Consider the following 18,611-nt stretch of genomic DNA (forward strand, 5'->3'; position numbering starts at 1 on the left):
CGGAAAAAATGGATTTATTTTTTTACAAAATTTCCTTCTAGATACTAGCTTTTGATCATAAACAAGCTTCTGTCCAAGTTTGGTACAAATCCAAAATAGTATAAGAAAGTTATTAAAATTTTAAAAACTTTAACCACAGAGTGAATGTGTTGTTTCCTGGCAGAAAATCTAAGTCCATTTAAAAGTAAAATAAGGAAGAAATGGATTTATTTTTTACAAAATTTACTTCTGGATACTATCTTATGATCATAAACAAGCTTCTGTCCAAGTTTGGTACAAACCCAGGATAGTTTAAGAAAGTTATTAAAATTTTAAAAACTTTAACCACAGAGTGAATGTAATATTTCCCGCAGAAAAACAAAGTCCATTTATAAGTAAAATACGGGAAAAATGGAACTTTATTTTTACAAAATTTACTTCTGGATACTATCTTATGATCATAAACAAGCTTCTGTCCAAGTTTGATAGAAATCCAGGATAGTTTAAGAAAATTATTAAAATTTCAAAAACTTTAACCACAGAGAAAAAAATGATGGCATAGTTAGGTGAACCCTATCTGAAGGCATGTAGACCTGTTAGGATCCAAGTATAATTATCTTATTACTCAATACTCAAAATAAGTGAGACATTAACATAACAAAATGAACTGTATGTAATTTTGATAGTAAAATGCAAATGTTGAAATCAAAATAGCAATACTTTTAATAACAAGTAAAATATGCAAAACATTCAAAGTCAATGAACCATGACTGAAGGTGCATGGCCAAATGATTTGTGTGGAAATGAGATAAGCCAATGCTAATACAACTGCATACCAAATATCATTGACTTATCATAAGCAGTTAATCTGACCTAATCTGTAAACTTATAATGCAAAAATTTCAGTCATTGAACCAGTGACTTAAGGGGAGGGGCCAACTGATCTCCTTGGAAATGAGATGTGCTAATGCTGATACAACTGCATACATAATATCACTGACTTCCCATTAGTGCAGTTTCCTTTTAAACTAACCTTATCAAAAACTTTTAACAAGTTGATGATACCGCTTGAAACAGCATGTCTAAGTCTCACATTTGCAATACTTAGGTGAGACAAAAACTGTAGTTTCTTTAAGCAGTCACTGAACCTTGAAAATGAGGACAAGAACAATGGACATATTACAGACATAAACTTCATAACATAAGGCATCAATATTCAAGGTATAAAGCATCAAGGTCTTCTTTCTACCTTCTAAAATAAAGCTTTTCTACAAATAGTTTACTGTGCCGCTATTGGTATCCCAATGTCTTTACATTCTGTGAATTTTGTTGCAGGTTAGAAAATAAACAAATCAACCAAAATAAATGAGAATACAGAAGTTGGTATAGTTTATTTAAGGGTTAACATTGACAATTATAATGGATTAGAAGGTGTGTATACGTTAAAGTTTTAGAAGGTTTTAATTAATTCGACCCTGGTATATAATCTTTGTATTCCTATTGTATTAATAAGTGATAAAATTCTTATATTGATTGAAACACATGAAATCGTGTAATTACAATGTATGGCTGACTGACTGATTCCAATCTGGCTTTAGGACAGAGAATTTACATATACTGATGGCTTATGAATTAGGTGACATCTTAGGGTTAGACTAGAGACATATTCACTAATTTCATTTTGTATGTGTCATGATCTAGAATTGTCCTTTAACATATTTAACGACGGGTGAATGGAGAAGGAACTGTGCACCCTTTCAGAGCACCAGAGTTTACATTTAAAAAAATTAGAATGTGATATTCTTTCTGTAATAAGGCTTTTGCAGGAATGTAAGCCAACTTCTAAACAAAATCTATGCATCTTTGAAAGAATGTGGTTAGGGTTTTATATAATTTGTGGTAATGAAATCCCTGACTTAATCATTTACCAGTTATACTTAAAAATCTAAAACATCATTAAAGACCTGGAAATAGAGAAGGAGTTAGAAAATTAACATTAAGGACTAAACAATCCAAAAATATCCAAAATCTAGAAAAGGACCTTTACTATTTAAAGAAATGGAGAATGTGTCCATGGGACACAGATGATGCCTACGCTGGCATATAATGTTATAAAGGGATATAACTAGAGAACTGTAAAAATGACGCCACCCAAATTCGAACTTGATCTCTGTTGTATAGTAATAAGCATTGTGTATAAGTTTCTTAACATTTGGTTGAAGCAAACTAAAGTTAGAGAACGGAAACGATATATTCAGCAATTTTTCCATTTATAAAGGGGCATAACTCAAGAATGGTAAAAGTGACGCCACCAAAGTTCGAAATCCATCTGAGTTTTGTGGTAATAAGCATTGTGTACAAGTTTCATAACATTTAGTTGAGGCAAACTAAAGTTAGAGAATGGAAACTAAATCTGTGATGTACGTACGTATGGATGGACAAGGGTAACACTTAATGCCCCCTCCGCCGCAGCAGGGACATAAAAAGTGGCTGGTATTAAGAGTTTATTATGACATTTCATTTAGAACTGACAATAATTTAATCATGGGCTTTTGAAGTTGTTGAAAATGTGACTGTTCTGAAAGGTCTATGATGACCCTTATTAGATATTTCGTAAAAGGATATTTATTATTCAATGACTTTAATTCAGACGATGATGTCTAATGACTGATATCAGTTTCAGCATCTAGTCTTTTCAAGATCTTTTTGAGATCTTTCGAAGAAAATTTGTATGAAATTCAAAAACATAACACATATAAACAACCATTGATATATTTTAATAAATCAAAAGACATCTTAAACCAGTGTCACCACTACCAGGAGTGTGAAAATAACATTATGCCTTCATTGACACTGACTGACACATCTAATACAAATATGTTGCTGATTAAATGATTTTCCTACCTTATTATTTGCACTGGTACAAAGTGAGATTATACATTATGAAGCAAGGTATAACAGTTTGAATATATTTTTATATTCAGTAAAGATTTAAAAAAAATAATTTCTTGATGAAAAATGTGCCCCATAAAAATATACTAATTTTAATTAAAAAAAAATTAAAATAAGCAAGCTTCATAGATACAGGACAAGTACATGTATCTTATGAAGCTAACCCTAATCCTTATTGCCTAATTTCACCCTATTTTTAGGGGTTCTCATGTTGCCAATCTTTAGTTTTCTATGACTGTTTTTGTTTTTTATTTTGTTTGTTTTTCTAGTGGTGTTTGATAACCCTCTAGGTATCTTCTGTATATACAACATTAAAGAAAACATTTTTATACATCCCTTGCAATCATGATGAAGGTAAATTCAGAAAAGCACTTCAGACTCATGGTACATTGTTATATATGCTAAGTTGTTCTATAATAATTGTTTTGAAAATAATTTGTGTAATGACATGTGAGAATGAATTTCATTTCAAAAGATATGTTTAAAAAACATTTAAACTCTCAATGTAAAACACTTTAATAAACTGTTATAGGCGAGGTAATGGAGTTATAACTAAAACTGTTGTCAAATCATCAATTTCAGTGATAAATGTCCTTACATTTATATTAATCTGTTTCTTAAAATTATCGGTACATTGGTAAAACATAGCAATTTTCATAAAAGTATAAAAAAATTACACTCACTTATCCTGACAATGCATTTTTGTCTAGGTCAAATCAAAATGGGTTATAGAAATGTCAACTGTGAAAATGCTTTTCTCCAATTCTGTGTGCATTTACAGCATTTCTGACCAGTTTGATAAACTACACATTGTCTCATGAAGTTTGCCACCATATTCATTTGGAACATGGCGAACAGTGTTTTCCACTTAATCATTAGAGAAACAGATTCTACCATTTAACCCCATTTACTGTGCTGTTCATCTATTCTCTGTATTTAAATTTAAAAATTTGAAAAATGTTTGGTACACCTTGCACTTTAAAAGTTTGAAAATTAAACTATCTTGAATGGATAAATATTTTTACCCACTGGATTGTGTGATATTATTAGTGCTGCTGGTATTATCCTGTGACGAGTTTCACTAGGATATGCACTGAATGAAACTTTGAAGCTTTCAGAGCACCCAAATGAATCTTAAAAAAGGTAACTATGTTTCCGTGGATTAGTCATGGAGTACCAATTTTTATTAATGTAGTGGATAAAGGTAAACCTTGAATTTAAATGTCCAACAAAGTATAAATTTTCTATAGGTTTATGAGCAAACTTTGGCAAAACCATGAAGACGTATATCCAGGAAAAATACAATTGCTCCTAAATTTACAAATATTGGTACCCACAAAAATAAATGAATCCACATTAATTGAACAAAATGGTTGTACCGTAACAGCCCTACTTTATACTCTCATTTAATTGTAACAAGAGTGCACATGCTGAAATGTCTCGCCTGCTTTACAGTTCATGATTGATTTTATGTTGATATTGCTTATGGTATCTTAGAAGAGGACCAGACTGCACTGAAACTTAACATTGATCAATGAACCATAAAAATGATGCCAAGGACAGATGATACCTGCCAGACAGACATGTACACTCAACAATCATTCCATACATCAAATACAGTTAACCTACTGCTGATAGTATTTGAAAACAAATCAAAACACAAAAACTTAACATTGTCCAATGAACCATGAAAATGAGGTTAAGGTCAGATGAAACCAACAGACTGACATTTACAACTTACAATCATTCTATTCAGCACATATAGTTGACCTACTGCTGGTAGTATTTGAGAAATCGACCTAATCATGTAACTTTTACCTTGATCACTTATCCATGAAATGAGGTCAAGGTCAGGTAAACCCTGTCTGACGGACATGTAGACCTTGCAAGGGAACTCATATACCAAATATAGTTATCATATTACTTGTAGTAAATGAGAAATTCACATAACAAAAACACTATACATATTTTTTAAGCAGTCGCTGAACCATTAAAATAAGGTCAAGGAGACAAGGACATTGGACATATGACAGACGGAAACTTTGTAACATAAGGCATCTGCATACAAGGTACCCTCTGAAATATAAAGCTTTAAACAAATTCTTTATGCCGCCGCAGGATTGTAATCCCTATTGTCTAGCATTCTCGACCTTTGACGCTAGCGAGAGAAAAATATTATGTACATAAATGAATATAAATATCTAATGACAATATCATGAACCAGTGACGTCCTTGGTGAACAGTAATTGCGTACAGAAATTAAAAGTTAGCACATGCAACATTTAACTTAAGTCATTTCTAAACTTGGCAAATTTTTCACTCCAGCTGTCTTTTTAATGGGCCCTCTTTTTGGATCTATTATTCTTTGATCTTCTGGTATATTACTGAAATTAAATATAATAATAATACATCAATTTAACACATAAAAAATATCTGTAAAAATGTTTTATAATGTCATTTTGAAATTAAAATGCATGTTTATACCAAAACAGGTACAGTATTATTAATTACTTAGCATTTTATTTAGGAAACCACTAACAACACATAAAATATTACAACAAATTCACCACTAGTTTTTTTTTTCGATTCTTTAAACAGTATTTACTGGGAAAAGAATAGCAAAAAGAGTATAAAAAAAAAATTAATAGAGGAAAAATAAAAATGTCAAATAAATTAATATGACAATATAGGACCAAAACAACTCCTTCAAAATTAAATAGCATACAATTTTTCAAACATAAAGATGCACATGAAAACACATGACAACAACCATAATTAAACATGTGTGTAATATGAACTTAAATTTGATTAAAATTTAAGGAATTATACATAAGCTACTTGTCATGCAGAACCTGTTGTATTTTCCAGTAGCTATTTGTTGTATCTGGTAAGGAGTAAACTCTTTAGAAAAAACAGAATACATAAGGAAAATATGTGTATAGTGTAACATAAGGGATACAGTTTAAAGATAAACCCGCTCTGGTTGGCAAAAAAAAACCCCAACTTCAATGATATCATAGTTTAAATTACATGACATCATTATTCAGATTATTTTACTTCCTTCTTTGGGATATTTTTTTCTATTTTTAGTTGAAGTATGTTACTTTAATGCAAGTGCAAGAATGTGTGTATGTGTGTTTGAGTGTTCTTTTCCCCTTTTTGCTAAAATGTTTATATTCATATAATATGAAACTATATAATATATGTCAGACTCAAATCTATGTCCAGCCTCAACACAGTGTCCTGTGATGTCATGACACTCAAAGCTCTGGCCCTTTTCTCCAGCCTATGAATAAAGAATATAAAAGACAAAGATCTGAGGAAAGGACACAGATTTGAGGCTGGACATAGATTTGAGGATTACATATATATATATATATATATTTACTGTTACAATATGAGAAAAACAAGCATTCTGAGAGTATTGCATGGCAATACATAGTCCCCTACCGGTTAAAATTAATTGTACTGGAACAAAATGCTAACTTGATATATAACTTGTCATGGTGTAAACAATACAACAAATATCAAGTCAATATCTTCAAGCATGACAAAAAAAAGTGCAGAAAACTCATAATTTAAGTGAATTTTCTAAGTCCAAGGACCATAACTCTGCAAAAAATCATCTAACAGAAATGAAATTCAAACTTCGTCTGTAACTTGTCATGATAAAACAATGTACCAATTATTAAATCAATATCTTCAAGAATGACGAAAAAAAGTGCAGAAAACTGAATATTTGAGAGAATTTTTAAGTCCAAGGACTATAACTCTGCACAAAATTATCAGACTGGAACAAAATTCTAACTTGATCCGTAACTTGTTATGATAAAACAATATATCAAATATCAAATCAATATCTTCAAGCATGAAGAAAAAAAGTGTGGAAAACTGATTTGCTGGACTGACAGAAGGACAGACAGACGGACGGAGTGCAAACCTTAAGTCCCCTTCGACTTCGTCGGTAGGGGACTAAAAATATTCAATCAATTTTTTTATTCATCAAAACCAAATGGGATTGTAAAAGACTATTGAAAAAATATACAAGAGTGCACACGCTGAAATGTTGACCTATTGCTTATAGTATCTAAGAAACAAAGTTAACCAGGAACTTGACCATTGACCAATGAACCATGAAAATGAGGTGAAGGTCAGATGATACCTGCAAGACAGACATATACACCTTACAATCATTCCATACACCAAATATAGTTGACCTATGGATTAAAGTTTAAGAAAAACAGACTAAAACACAAAAACTTAACATAAGCAAAGAACCATGAAAATAAGGTCAAGGTCAAATAAAACCCAGACTGTAATGTACATCGTAAAATATTTCCATACACTAAATAGAGTTGACCTATTGCATACAGTATTAGAAGAACAGACCAAACACAAAAACAAAACTATTACCACTGAACCATGAAAATGAGGTCAAGGTCAGATGACACCTGCCAGTTGGACATGTACACCTTACAATTATTACATACACCAAATATAGTAGATCTATTGCTTATAGTATCTGAGATATGGACTTGACCACGAAAACTTAACCTTGTTCACTGATCCATGAAATGAGGTCAAGGTCAAGTGAAAAATGTCTGACAGGCATGAGGACTTGTAAGGTACGCACATACCAAATATAGTTATCCTATTACTCATAATAAGAGAGAAATTAACATTACAAAAAATGTTTTTTCAAGTAGTCACTGAACCATAAAAATGAGGTCAAGGACAATGGACATATGACAGACAGAAACTTCATATCATAAGGCATCTATATACAAAGTATGAAGCATCCAGGTCTTCTACATTCTGAAATATTAAGCTTTTAAGAAGTTAATTAATGTCGCCGCCGCCACTGGATCACTATCCTTATGACGAGCTTTCTGCGACAAAAGTCGCAGGCTCGACAATAAAACTAGGGTCCCTAAAGAGCCTGTGTCACTCACCTAGGTCTATGTGCATCTTCAACAATGGACACTCTTCGACATTGTAGACTAAGATATAATTCATGACCAAATTTTTTGTTTTTGATCTTCCCAATATCGCTGATCAATTTATCTGTATACAATTTCTCTCAATCTTCTATAGATTTGTCCAAAACACAAAAATTGTTAAAAAAAAATCATCATTTAACTTTTTTTTAAGGGCAATAACTCCTATATGTTTACAACTGACAATTTCATCTATGCTGATCTTCTTGTAGATCTTGTCTTGCTGATCATTTTTGCTTTAAAAATTTTTATCTATCAATTATAGTTTTCAAGGTACTAAGTAATAGGCAAAAACGCAAAAATATTGTTAACAAGCATTCTGTGAGTATTGCATGGCAATACATAGTCCCCTACCAGTTAAAAATTCATTGTATTGGAACAAAATTCGAACTTGATCTATAACTTGTCATGGTGTAAACTATATAACAAATATCAAGTCAATATCTTCAGGCATGACGAACAAAAGTGTTGAAAACTGATTATTTAAGTGAATTTTCTAAGTCTAAGGACCATAACTCTGCACAAAATCATCAGACCAAAACAAAATTAAAACTTGAACTGTAACTTGTCATGATAAAACTATATACCAATTATCAAATCAATATCTTCAAGAATGACAAAAAAAAAGTGTGGAAAACTGATTATTTTAGTGAATTTTCTAAGTCAAAGGACCATAACTCTGCACAAAATCATCAGACCGGAACAAAATTCTAACTTGATCTGTAACTTGTCATGATAAAACAATACACCAAATATCAAATCAATATCTTCAAGCATGAAGAAAAAAAGTGTGGAAAACTGATTTGCCGGACTGACAGATGGACAGACGGACAGACGGACGGAGTGCAAACCTAAAGTCCCCTTCGACTTCGTCCGTAGGGGACTAAAAATCATCAAGAGCAATAACTCCAATAAGGAGTCGACTGATGATTTCTGCCATGATGACCTATTTGTAGATCTTGCCTTCTGGATCTTTTTTGCTATTTAAAGTTAATATCTACTGGCTATCTATTATAGTTTTCAAAATATAAGGTAAAAAATTTAAACAAGATTTCGGCCATGATGACTTATTTGTAGATCTCCTCTTGCTGATCATTTTTGTTTTTTAAAGCTTTTATCTTATACTAGTATCTATCTTTTATAATTCTTTATAATTATTTCAAGTAAAAGCCTTGGTCAAGTTTGAAAGTGGTTGGGGTCATCATTCATAATTTTAAAAGGGATCACAAATGTACTATTCCCTCTAAGATTTCTCAGCTGTTTTTCATTATAAAATGTACTTTTTAAGGAAGTTTGCTCCTCTTGTTTTTGAATTTTTGTCAGATATTCGGAATGCTCTGGTTTTATCCATGTGCCATTAAAAATTTTGCCCACTGGCTAACTTTTCTTTTCATAATTTTATTACATATAGTTTAAAAAGCCATATTTGAAAATCTTATAAAATTTTTCATAGTTTTTGAAAGAAAAAAGGTGCCAATGTTAATTGTATGAAAAATCTAGAGAGAATCATTTCCCGCCAAATTTTTAATGGCTGATATCACAAAAACAAGCACACAGACCTTTAATTTTTTTTCTGCATTTCTAGTTCCATTATTTGTATACTATCAATTTATAACAGTCTTTTTAAAAGCTTTTTATTTTGAAACAGAGTAGCAAACATCCTTAATTGATTTTTTTATTTCATTTTTAGTATTAGTAATCATTATACAATCTCTATTTTTTTGTTTTTAACAGTAAAAAACACTATTCAACATACACATGCAATGCTGCAACAGATATAACAGATATTTTGAAAGTTTATGAGGAAACACATAAAATACAACAGTACTGTGTACATATCTGCATAAAGTAAAATACTGTGTTTGATAAATGAGGTGTTGATAAAATGATATAGTTACACAAATACGTGTATTCAGCGTGAATGCTTGAAGCAAAAGGCTGAGTATATTTACCTTAAGCTACCATGACTTCCACTTTTTCTGCTGTTCCTAAATATGTGAGGTTATACGATTTTAAGTACCACCTTTATATACATTAGAGACTAATTTTTATAGTGTTTATTATTTTACAGTAGACTATTGTAGTTTTCCATGCAAACAGCCCGCAAACTTAACTTATTGCAAATGTCCTATATTTTGGAAACCCAAATGAGGTGCTTTCACTTATTAAGGCATTAAGTCATATCTGCAATAAGCAAATGAGGGGAAATTTAAAAAGATGACAACGAAGAAATTAAAAATCACAAGTTGAAGGATCGACAGCATTTTAGTCAAAAGAAATATATGACCATATGTCAGTTGTTTTTTGTGCTTCTGTTTAAATATGATGAGTCAAGCCATTTTTAACTGATTTTTACAGTTTTTTCTTATGTTGTGCTGTTACAATACAGTTCCAGGTAAGGAGGAGGATTCAATGCTTACAAACATGTTTAACAAGATAGGATTGTGGATATATGGAAGATAGGATTGTGGATATAAGGAAGATAGGATGGTGGATATAAGGAAGAAAGGATGGTGAATGTATGGAAGATAGGATTGTGGATATATAAGGAAGATAGGACTGTGGATAAAAGGAAAATATGATGGTGGATATATGGAAGATAGGATGGTAGATATAAGGAAGATAAGATTGTGGATATAAAGAAGATAGGATTATGGATAAAAGGAATATATGCTGGTGGACATATGGAAGATAGGATTATGCATATAAGGAACCTTGGATGGTGTATATAAGGAAGATGATTGTGTATATAATGAAGATACAATTGTGGATACAAGGAAGATAAAATTGTTGATATAAGGAAGATAGAATAATAATTGTTGATATAAGGAAACAAATGACAATATTTCAGATTTCAGCTTATCTGTGTCACAGATATAACCGTCAACCAAGTCATGATGGCCTCCTCGAAATATATGACTTCAATTTATCTGTTAAAATATCCTTCATTCATTAGTTTTCTTGTAAGTATCAACACTCTAGCAAGAAAATCCTGATAGCCTGTAATACAAGCTTATGAAACAAAACCATATCAAAGAACTGAAAACCTCATCAACTGAATGGGGAATGTGTCCATTGGACACAGATGATGCCCCCGCTTGCATAAAACGTAATAAGGGACAAAACTCAAGAACAGTAAAAGTGATGCTGCACAAATTCGTACTTGATCTGAGTTTTGAGGTAATAAGCTTTGTGTATAAGTTTCATAACATTTGGTTGAGGCACACTTAAGAGAATGGAAACGAAAAATTCAGCAATTTTTCCATTTAAGGGGAATATTAACATTTGGTTGAGGTAAACTAAAGTTAGAGAATGGAAACCAATTTTGGGACGTACTCACAGACGGACAAGGGTAACACTTAATGCCCCCCTCTGGTGACGGCTGGGTCATTAAAAGGAATTACCTCTAATCTGGTTGATAAAGAACTAAAACGCAAATTTAGAATGCTTTTAAATACTATGTGCCAATACCACAATATTGCATATATATTATGATGGAAAAATGATTTGAAAAAATTCCAACTTCAGGGGTGTGCAAGACCTAGGGGCCAGTTACCTTTATCTTTTTAAAGTCCATTCAATTTTAACTTTTTTCATAACCATGTTTGATCTGACATAATTTTCTATATTAGAACTGACATATGACCTTTATATGCTGTGCTAGGAAACAACTAAACCTTTAGTTTGCCTGAACTCTTTCATCTTTGGACCTGCAAACTATCAAGACGTTGTCCTGACTCTTGAAATCTTTATTATATGAAACAGGGGTGGATCCAGCCATTTTTAAAAGCGGGGGTTCCAACTCAGGATAAAGGGGGGGTTCCAACCATATTTCCCCATTCAAAAGCATTGATCGTTCAAAAAAAACGGGGGTTCCAACCCCGTAACACCCAGCGGATCTGCCACTGATGAAATGTATAACAGTCAATCAAATGAGTTACAAGGACATTTAAGCACAGATATACTCATTCATAATCATAATATTTTAGATAAATACACTTGAGACATGCAGTAGGCCCCCTAATGCTTAAAATCACCCATGGTGTAAAAATCCATATTTTCGCTTATATCCAAAAGATAATTAAATCATTTTCAAATCCTATACCTATGATTAACACTTTTGACCTGTTCTTTTCCAGTTGTATTGAATTTACAGGCCCATGGAAGATTCAGAAGGGGCATAGAGGGAAAAAAATATGATTTTTTTTGCATAAAAATTGTTATTTTTATTTTTACCATTTTGCACCATTACTTTCCTATGACACCTGGATCTGCCCTGCAGGTTGCTTTTTTGCTTTCATACCCTATTTAAATGTTTACTTGCATTATAACATCAGGGCCATATTCCCTTTTCACCAATTTAAGGGAACAACCATTTGAGTTTTCATGGGGGGGGGGGGTGTTTTTTGCGGACAGAAAACAGCAAGAAAATTCATTTTCACTTATGTACACATATCATTAAAAAATCATGTAAAATCTAGTTATGGATCATATTTTGCATATGAACCCTTAACAGGTGAGATATAAATTTGAACAAAAATACCCTGTAAATTCCTGGGGAGAAAACTGTCATTATATCACACAGAATCTATTGTAAAATACATGTCAATTATCTGTCCTTACAAGCAAATGAATAGAGAAAACAAATACTAATTTCTTTCATTTACACCAATAGTTCACTTGAATGCCTCCTGTGAGGTGGATCAACAGAAATTTCAATTCTGCATAATTTTTTATGAAATATTACTTAGAAGTTCTCTAAAGTGATGATCTGATGAAAACTACTCTAATTTAAATTCTTTCATCAACAAATAAATAGAAACAAAAGATGTAAATCCCTGATATCCAGTTAAACATGATAGAGGTCCAAAACAAAAGGTTGTTTTTTCAACAGCATGGATATACTTTTTGGGAAAGCATGGTCAAAAGTTATCAAATACAGTGGCTTCATTTCAGATAATCTTAAATCTACATGAGCATTAACATGAATTGTAGGGAACCATCAATGGCAGAAAGAGCAATGACTAATGTGTCATAATTTGTGCATGCACATGTGATGTCCATTCACCAGAACTACAACCTACCTTCGTTTTAAGGTTAGTATTGGTCCTTTGTTTAAGTATGGACCTTTTGAACCATATGGTCCCCTTTAAAATATATCAGATGGCCCTTTTTAAAGTCATGTACTTACTATTATGAAAATAGGTTACTAGGTAAATTTATATGGGACAATATCAATTTATATGGAAGTGACATACTTTATAGCTTTGAATGATTATTAAAACTGACTAATCAAAATCATTGTTATACTCATTGAAAAGTAAATAGGCAGATAATTATCAGTACATTAATAGTCATGGATTATAATAGTAACATAGTTACATAATTCATTAATGTTTTTGCTGCTTTAATGAAAGATATTGATAATATAAGTGTTTATCTAAACAAGAGTGCAAAAACTAAAGTGTCTCCCTTGCTTTACTGATCATGACTGAATTCTATATTAAAAGACTAACTCAGGTGTCAAAAAAACTTAAGGTAACTTTATAAATTATCTATGGATGAGGTCAAGGTCAGATATCTCTGATGGATAGATATGTACATTTTACAATCATTCAATGAACCAAACACATTACTATAAGGGGCAGTAACTGTCAAATTCATGTTCACCGATTTGACTCAAATTCTCATATTTGATTTATAACATACTAAAACGTATATCCAAATTATAAAAAGTCTAAAATAAACAATTTACAATGCATGGGCTCGATAATATGTATCAGCATTTCGTGTGTAATTTAGTCTAGACGCCATCTAATTAACCATCGAGGTGACCTCCGAAGACTGATGACAGTCATAAAACCCGATATAAACATAAATATAGAGCAACTCATGCAATTGGATTTCTATAGGTCTGTTTCATTTCATATTATAGGTTAAAAATATATGTTAATCATCGTGTTGACCTGAATAAGAACGAGTTTTTGTGGATCAAATCAGTCAATCAAATGGTTTAGCCTTGTTTCACTTTCAATGTTGCCATTCTTTTCCTTTTAATAACTGAACACGCCTAATTCATGCATAACCCATCTCTTGCTAAGGGGTTAAATTGAAGGTCACATGAATATGGATTCAATGAGGTCAAATTATTCACTTGCAAGTGAATAATTCATCAGCGATGTTTCTTACCTTATTTTGACAAAATGGAATTATTAATTAATTAATGATTGAACAAAAAAAAAATCATATTTTAATTTCTTTTTATATCTCGTAGCTAATGCTCCTTTAAGGCATGTATATATATGATTTGTAATATTAATAGACCCTCACCCATAACAAAGGGTTAAATGCTGACAAATGTCATGAATTAAATATACCAATCAAATAGTGGCCGATTACTATGAAAAAACATCTCTTATTTCAAAAAATGAACCCATGAATCAATTTTTTGTAGTATTTATTTTTATATGATACATGTACATGTAAATGAGATGTTGCCAAGAGATTTTCATTAAGGTTTACAGACCAGAGAGCGATTGATGTGTTATTGAATAGAGTCCCCTCCCCCCCACCCCAAATTCTTGATGGAATAAATCCAAATCTTGTTTGATGTATACCATGTTGTCTGCTTTCAAATCCAAAATGACGAAGAGTTAAACATTGTGATTAGAAGAAAACATTTTTTAAACCAATTGTGAAGCTATTCTTCCTTTTACAACATAAGGAAAAAGATCAATTATTTGATGGTTTTTGTTGATTGCCTAAGGTCCAGGGACAAATATTTTAAACATACTCAATTCACGGAGAAAGGCGTTTGAAAAGCAAAGGAAATTAAACAATTTAACATCCAGTGACACATATTTTTGGAATATTTATTTTGACATGATAATAAACTGTAATCACAGAGATATGTCTCGCCTTTTTGTAATTTTGATAATGCATTATATAATGTTGAAACTAAAAGAGCAATACTTTAACATGTAAGTTATGCAAATATTCAAAGTCGATGAACCATGACTGACGGTACATGGCTAAATAATCTCCATGGAAATGAGATGTGCCAATGCTAATACAACTGCATACCAAATACCATTGACTTATCATAAGTCGTTCCCTTTAAAAAAACCTAAACACAAACATTAACTTGTAAACTATGTAAAAGTTTCAAGGTCAATGAACCATGATGAGGGTTATATAATTCCATGGAAACAAGACTTGCAAATGCCAATAAATTTGCATACCAAATATCATTTTGACTTAAAATTAGCGGTTCATCTTAAACTGATCTAATCACAAACTTAAACATGTAAACTAAGCAATGGTTTCAAAGTAAATTGACCATGACTGATGGGGCGAGGCCAAATATTTTCCAAGGAAATGAGATGTGCCAATGCTTATACAACTGCATACCAATTAACATTGGCCTACCACTAATAGTTCCCCTTGACCTGACCTAATCACAAACTAATACATGTAAACTAAACAAAAGTTTCAAAGTCAATTGACCATGACTGAGGGGGCAGAGCCAAATAATCTCCATGGAAATGAGATATGTCAATGCTTATACAACTGCATACCAAATATCATTGACCTAGCACTAGTGGTTCCCCATAAACTGACCTAATCACAAACTAATACATGTAAACTAAGCAAAAGTTTCAAAGTCAATAGACCATGACTGAGGGGGCAAGGCCAAATAATCTCCATGGAAATGAGATGTGCCAATGCTAATACAACTGCATACCAAATATCATTGACCAACCACTAGTGGTTCACCATAAACTAGACCTAATCACAAACTAATACATTGTTGACGCCGCTGCCGCCGACAACGGCATACCTATGTCTCGCTTTTTGACTCTGTCAAGGCGAGACAAAAACAGGTACTGGTATTCACCAAAAAAGGCCAGATGGAAACCAGTTTCTTTTCGTTTAATATACTTGGCTTGGTTGCTAGGAAAGGAAGAGAAAAAGAAGGACATGGTCTCCCTTAAACATTATTTTATGTATGTGCGACCAATTATATGTATTTAGGTTTTGGTATTTTTTTTAGAAATTTCAAAGTAGTTGATAAAGAAAAGATAACATTATTCCTTATTGTAGCTCCACTCGGGCATACATTTGCTACAAGTTCAGGGAATCATGTTTTCATTTAGGGTTACTGGTTTAGAAGTTTGACTACAGTTAGACATAGATGTGATCATGACTTCATTGTAAACTACCTTAAACAAAAACTTAAACTTGAGAATGTTCTGATTTCACAGTCAATGTCACAGTAAAGTTGAGTAAAGCCTTTAAATGCTTTAAGCCAATTTTTTTAACATGCAAATAGATGTCTAAAAATTGTAATTATGTCAAATGGAAGAGAATTGACAATTTATCTGGAACTACTTATAAACAAAAATATACATCAATAACTGTTTCAGGACATTAATTGCCTCACTAACACTATCACATTCTATGGGAAACAGGAAACAAGAAATCTAGGTCCAAACCCTGATCTTTTAAAAACTTTAAAATCATAATGAATATACTGATTTCACACTATCACGTTTTCATGTTCAGTGAACAGTAAATCTGGGTCAAAACCCTTAGAGAATCCTTAGATGGCCTAGATTTAATAAGGTGAAAATAGTAATGACAGGTGTACTAAGTTACACGTGGATGCGATTATGACTTAATTGTAAACTACCTTAAACAAAAACTTGAACTTGAGAGGTTCTGATTTCACAATGTCACAGTGAAGTTGAGTGAACCAATAAACCAGGAAATTTGGATCAAAAACCTTATATGGCATATCTTTAAACAGTTCACATCATACTGAACATGTGTACTAAGTTTCAAGTTGATGATACCACAACTACAGTTGATTCATTTGTTTTCTTGGGTACCAATTTTCGTGGATTGAGGGAAATTTGTATTTTCGAGGATATTTGATTTCGTGGTTTTGCCAAAGTATGCATACCAGCCTGTTATAAATTTATACATTGTTGAAAATTTAAATTCGTGGTTTACATTTACCCACGAAAAACACGAAAATTGGTATCCCACGAATAATAATGAATCCATAGTATTGTAGACTACCTTAAACCAAAATTTTAACCTACTATAGGATTGAAGGACAAACAAATGAACCGACATACAAACACAGACCATAAAACATAATGCCCTCTTCTATTGTAGACAGGGCGTGACAATATGGTAAATATTGGCTGACTGATTAACACTACCTTCCACTTTTACCTGCTAAACTATTTTAGTTGGTGGATCGGCCACTGAGATCAATGGATCATTTAGACACTCTAAGGAGTTTGCTTAAAAAAGCAAAAATGTAGAGAGTTGTGAATAAAATATCATGAACTATGATGGTACTATAGAAATATCATTTAGACAAATCCAAATTCCAAATTCATTCAAATTTAAAATCTAGGTCACAGTGAAAAATTAATACAACATAGTATTTCACTACAAAGGAAAAGGTAATATTAATGTATAATTAAATATCATAATGATATTTTCTATACAAATGAATCTTGCCTCATAATTTATTAAAGCCATTGCAGTTAATTTAGTCAAAAATTTGTAAAAGGTTCCACGGAACCCCGTGTCTTGCTGCTGTCAGTGTAAAAGTGTAATGTTGACTGTAAAACAAAAGTGAGTTCATATATCAGTAAAATACAGAATTTAAAAAAATTCAAACTTTATCTTAGATGCTATTTCTTGATCTTGAAGATTAGCAAGCTTCTTAACCAGCCATGACGGTTTACAAATTTATCATGTAAAAAAAATGTAATCCCAGACTGGCTGTAAATGTTAACTGCAAAAAACTATGTCCATCTGTGAGTAAAATACTAAAAAAATTAAAGAAATATATCTTTTTAATTTTGCTTTAGACATTATCTCTTAATCATAAAAAAGCTTCAATCCAAATTTCATAAAATTCCATGAAGGTTTGACCAAGTTACTGACGACTGAAAAACTTTAACCTTAGACTGTTTAAGTGTTAATTGTAAAAAAAACTTTGTCCATTTAATAGTAAAATATTGAAAATGAAAATAGATATTTACAAAATTTTTGCTTAGAATACTGTCATAAAGAAGCTTCTGTCCATATTTCATAAAAAATCCATAAAGGTTTGACAAAGTAATTGATGTTTAAAAAAACTTTATCCACAGACTGAATGTAAATGTTAATGCTACTGACGACAGAATCTAGGATCACTATGTCTCACTTTCTCGACGTAAATGTTTCAGGCTAGACAAAAAGAAGTATACTTGTTAAATATAAATTATCATTGGCTTCTAAGAATGGACCTATATACACAAACATTCCCAAAACCAGATATACAAGGGTTAATATAAAATTCTTCAGCCACACTGGTAGTCATTAAAAGAACTTTTCTGCATTTTAATGATGTTAGGTACTTAAGATGAATTGTTATTGGGAAGGAAATTAAACCTTTCCCCAGATTCAAATTGTGTTTACCTGGCTATTTAATTTTTTGCAACAGGAACTGTCCCATTGAATAAATACAATAGCTATTGTTCACTGTGGAGTAAATACAATGGGAACTTTAAATTTCTCCTTGAAATACTAAGCATTTGGCTGACGCTGTACACAAAAATAAACTCAAAACGATGAAAAACCATGTACTGAAAACTGGATAATGACACACTGCATGTG

The 18,611-nt window shown here is 31.8% G+C and overlaps 1 protein-coding gene across 8 annotated transcripts in view; it reads right to left on the minus strand.

Annotated features, from left to right (window-relative positions):
* Positions 1 to 2,737: 2,737 nt before the first annotated feature.
* Positions 2,738 to 18,611, minus strand: part of LOC127716496 (coiled-coil domain-containing protein 169-like) — a 90,264-nt gene continuing 74,390 nt past the window's right edge. For 6 of the 8 annotated variants that reach the window (XM_052222734.1, XM_052222733.1, XM_052222730.1 and 3 more), the window contains 2 exons: positions 9,881 to 9,916; positions 2,738 to 5,315 (listed from right to left, as the gene is read on the minus strand). In XM_052222734.1, coding sequence (XP_052078694.1) covers positions 5,219 to 5,315; positions 9,881 to 9,916 — 133 coding nt within the window. In that variant the 3' untranslated portion in view covers positions 2,738 to 5,218. The remainder of the gene's footprint in view (positions 5,316 to 9,880; positions 9,917 to 18,611) is intronic. The other 2 variants (XM_052222731.1, XM_052222728.1) reach the window with 1 other exon arrangement.

Source organism: Mytilus californianus, unplaced genomic scaffold, assembly GCF_021869535.1.
Source record: "Mytilus californianus isolate M0D057914Y unplaced genomic scaffold, xbMytCali1.0.p SCAF_9, whole genome shotgun sequence".
NCBI classification, from domain to species: domain Eukaryota; kingdom Metazoa; phylum Mollusca; class Bivalvia; order Mytilida; family Mytilidae; genus Mytilus; species Mytilus californianus.